Consider the following 3,364-nt stretch of genomic DNA (forward strand, 5'->3'; position numbering starts at 1 on the left):
CTGTCACGGCCCCAAGCTCATTATTGACTGTGATTGACATGTCAGGAGGGTGTGCATGCCGTTGATGAGACTTTTACGGCCCTGGTGATCGTGACCCCCTGCTGAGTAGGGTACACGTCACCTCAGAGCCAGCCCCAAATACCCCAGCCTGTCTTCAGCTCAGGCCTCACTCGTCCAATCTGCCATCAGGAGCCTGGAGGTCCTCGTTGGAGCTCAACCAAAGGTAAATACGTCTCTGAGCACATTTAGCACAATCTGGGCCATCCACCACAAATCATATAGGTTTAATTTGAATTATTAAATGAATGTAGTTGATCTAATCTTGTAATTCTTTAGATGTTATATAATATGAACGATTATTAAGCATACGTTATTTGCAATCTGTTAAAAGTAAATAGTTAATTATACATTTTAACATGTTAGCATTTTAACACTTCACACATTTCAACACTTATTATTGTTCATTATTTTATTGTATTATCATTATTATTATTCTAGTAATGTACCATATTATCTGGTAACACTTTACAATAAGGATACTGTAATGAACCTTTATTTAACATCAGTTAATGCAGTAATTAATAATAATTCATAATGATTGCATTACTTTATCGAATTAGCATCAGGGTTAAAGGGAATGGGTTAGGCTTACCATAAACCATAAACATATTAAATAATGTAAACATCTAAACAATTATTAAACACGAACACTATTAGTAAATGATTACAAAAACATTAGCTAACTGTTAGTTTATGCTCATAACTGCATTAGTAAAGGTTCATTAGTGTACCCTTATTGTTATTGTTACCTATTATGGTTATACCATTTACCTTTGGGTTTGATATTACTGTATTGGGCTAAATGTTTAGAGTTAGCTGTGGTCAAAGCTTAATCATCTTGAATCTTTCCCCCTTATCATCTGTGTTTGGACATGAGACTGGTTGTAGTTTGGAACCCATACCCCTCGTCTTTGTCCACCAATCAGCTCGTCGATCCCAACCCACCGCGAGAGGGGGGTCTGTTGTTGACCGAGGGTCCGTCCCAACTCCAGGCGCGTTTCATTCCCGTGTCGGAGCGTGTCGGGGGGGTGTGATCCGACGACCTTCGGGGTCACATACCGCAGTGAGAGGCCGCACTGAGGCCGGGCAGGTCTTTAAATCAGAGCGCTGGTCATCAGGGTGGAAGGAGGGGGGGGGGGGGGGGGGGGGGGGGGGGGCGTGCAGAACAGAGAAGGTGGGGGGGGTAAAGGTCATGGTCAGACGAATGGTGATGATGAGGATGAGAAGGATGAGGATGAGGATGATAGCCTGGCACAGGGTGTTTCTTTTCTTTGTGAGGAGTAGAAATATGTTGAGGTGAAGCGTGTGTTTCCCTTTCTCCTCGCTGCGGGCCTGAGGGCACCGCCCCCCCACCCCCACCCCCACCCCCCCCCCCCCCCCCCCCAGAGGCGTCATGGACCACGGCGCAGGGAGAGAGAGCTGGCAGCAGCTCAGAGAGAAACCAGCGGGATGGGCTCCATATGGGGACACTATAAAGCTCACGGGGGATTCGCAGGATGCATCAAAAGCCGCCTCGACCTTTCATCAGCACCAGCACCAACATCTTCTTCTTCTTCCTCCTCACGCCCGGTCATTGTGCTCTGATCATCATCATCATCATCATCATCATCTCATCTTCTCCTCAGCGGTCTCTGGTCTCCACTTCACCCCAGAGGTCGACCAGCTAAGAGCTCCAAACATCTCAAAGAGGTACGTTCTGTGCTTGGTATTGGATTTGTGTATTAAGAGAGAGATCACAGCCTGTGCAGTATGATCAAAGGCTGGTTCTTCTGGGGGGAAATGCTTGAGGTTATTTCTCCAGCATCACAGATCTTCTCCTCACCCTGGCAGGTCTGGACATGAAGCCTCTGGGTCTGCTGGCTCTGGTCCTTCTGCTGGAGGTCGCCTGCTGTCAGAGCAACCGGCCGACCAGACCTGGGGGCAAGCCTGCCAAGAAGACCGGGACCCAGGGAGCCGCTGGAACCCAGGGAGCCACCGTGCCCCGGGCGCCTCCCGCTGAGGAGGACTCCCCCGTAGCGCCTGGAGGAGGAGCAGGAAGAGCGGCGGGAGGAGCAGGAGCAGGAGCAGCAGAGGGGCCAGTGGAGGCAGCCACCGAGGCCCAGCCAGGGGGTCCCGTTGTGGGGCAGCAGTCTGAGGACATGAGGCTGCAGTTCCTCAGGAACCCCCAGGTCACGTGTAACGACGGGACCGCCGCCGGGTACGGTGCTTTGGACCTCACATCCATGCAACTTCTGTGTTCCACAACAGGAACAGACATACTTTTGTAGTTAATGCAAAGACAAGAACTTGTGACAACAAGTTATTTGTGTTAGTTTTGTGTTTGTGTTGTTTTCAGAATGGAATACATTTTAGATTGATACACAGTGTAATTCTCAATTGCTCTATAACTGCACTTTATTATTGGTCATTCCCTTCAGTTTTTACCTGAAGGAATTCAGAGGGAGCCGTAAATGGCTGCTTTTTCTGGAAGGTGTGTATGAAAAGACACACACACACACACACACACACACACACAACCACACACACACACACACACACACACACACACAACCACACACACACACACACACACACACAACCACACACACACACACACACACACACACACACACACACACACACACACACACACACACACACACACACAACCACACACACACACACACACACACACACACACACACACACACACACACACACACACACACACACACACACACAACCACACACACATACACATACACAACCACACACAGAAACAGGCACACACAAACAAACAAACACACATGCGTTCTTCACAGGCCTTAACGATAAGCCCACCGGGGGTGAATCCATCCTCTCTCTCTCTGTGTCGGAAGTGATGGCTAATATTAGTGTCTTATTTTTAGGCGGTTGGTGTTGCTATAACAAAGAGACCTGTGATTCCCGCTACCAGAATATCCCGCGACTCATGAGCTCATTGGCCTGGCCCCAGAGCCGCAGAGGTAGGTCACTCGGTCATGTTTCAGAATGCATCACGTTGTTTACGTTCCTGTCATGGCGTCACTCTCCCAAAAGGGTTTACGTAGTTTGGACTCTTTACTTGGATGTGTTTACAGGAAGCGGTATCTTGTCCACCAGAGCTGAGGAAAACCCCCACTGGTACAACGCCAATATCGTGTGAGTAATGTCGCTGGCGTTGATGGCTGTCATTCTGGCGTCCAAAGGCGTGAGGTTTAGGTTGATTCGATTGATCTCATCGAAACCTTTCCGTCCATGGCGATGCCTGGCTCTGTGCAGGTTCATCCCCTATTGCTCCAGTGAT

At 48.7% G+C, this 3,364-nt stretch overlaps 1 protein-coding gene across 1 annotated transcript in view; it reads left to right on the forward strand.

The window, feature by feature from the left end:
* Positions 1 to 1,898: 1,898 nt before the first annotated feature.
* Positions 1,899 to 3,364, forward strand: part of notum2 (notum pectinacetylesterase 2) — a gene marked incomplete at both ends in the record, with an annotated part of 5,151 nt that continues 3,685 nt past the window's right edge. The window contains 5 exons of the mRNA XM_084466275.1: positions 1,899 to 2,257; positions 2,478 to 2,530; positions 2,949 to 3,044; positions 3,159 to 3,219; positions 3,340 to 3,364. The exon at positions 3,340 to 3,364 is cut by the window's right edge and continues 79 nt beyond it. Of these exons, the coding sequence (XP_084322401.1) occupies positions 1,899 to 2,257; positions 2,478 to 2,530; positions 2,949 to 3,044; positions 3,159 to 3,219; positions 3,340 to 3,364 (594 nt within the window). The remainder of the gene's footprint in view (positions 2,258 to 2,477; positions 2,531 to 2,948; positions 3,045 to 3,158; positions 3,220 to 3,339) is intronic.

The sequence above is a fragment of the Micromesistius poutassou genome (assembly GCF_964030765.1).
Source record: "Micromesistius poutassou genome assembly, chromosome: 3".
NCBI classification, from domain to species: Eukaryota; Metazoa; Chordata; class Actinopteri; order Gadiformes; family Gadidae; genus Micromesistius; species Micromesistius poutassou.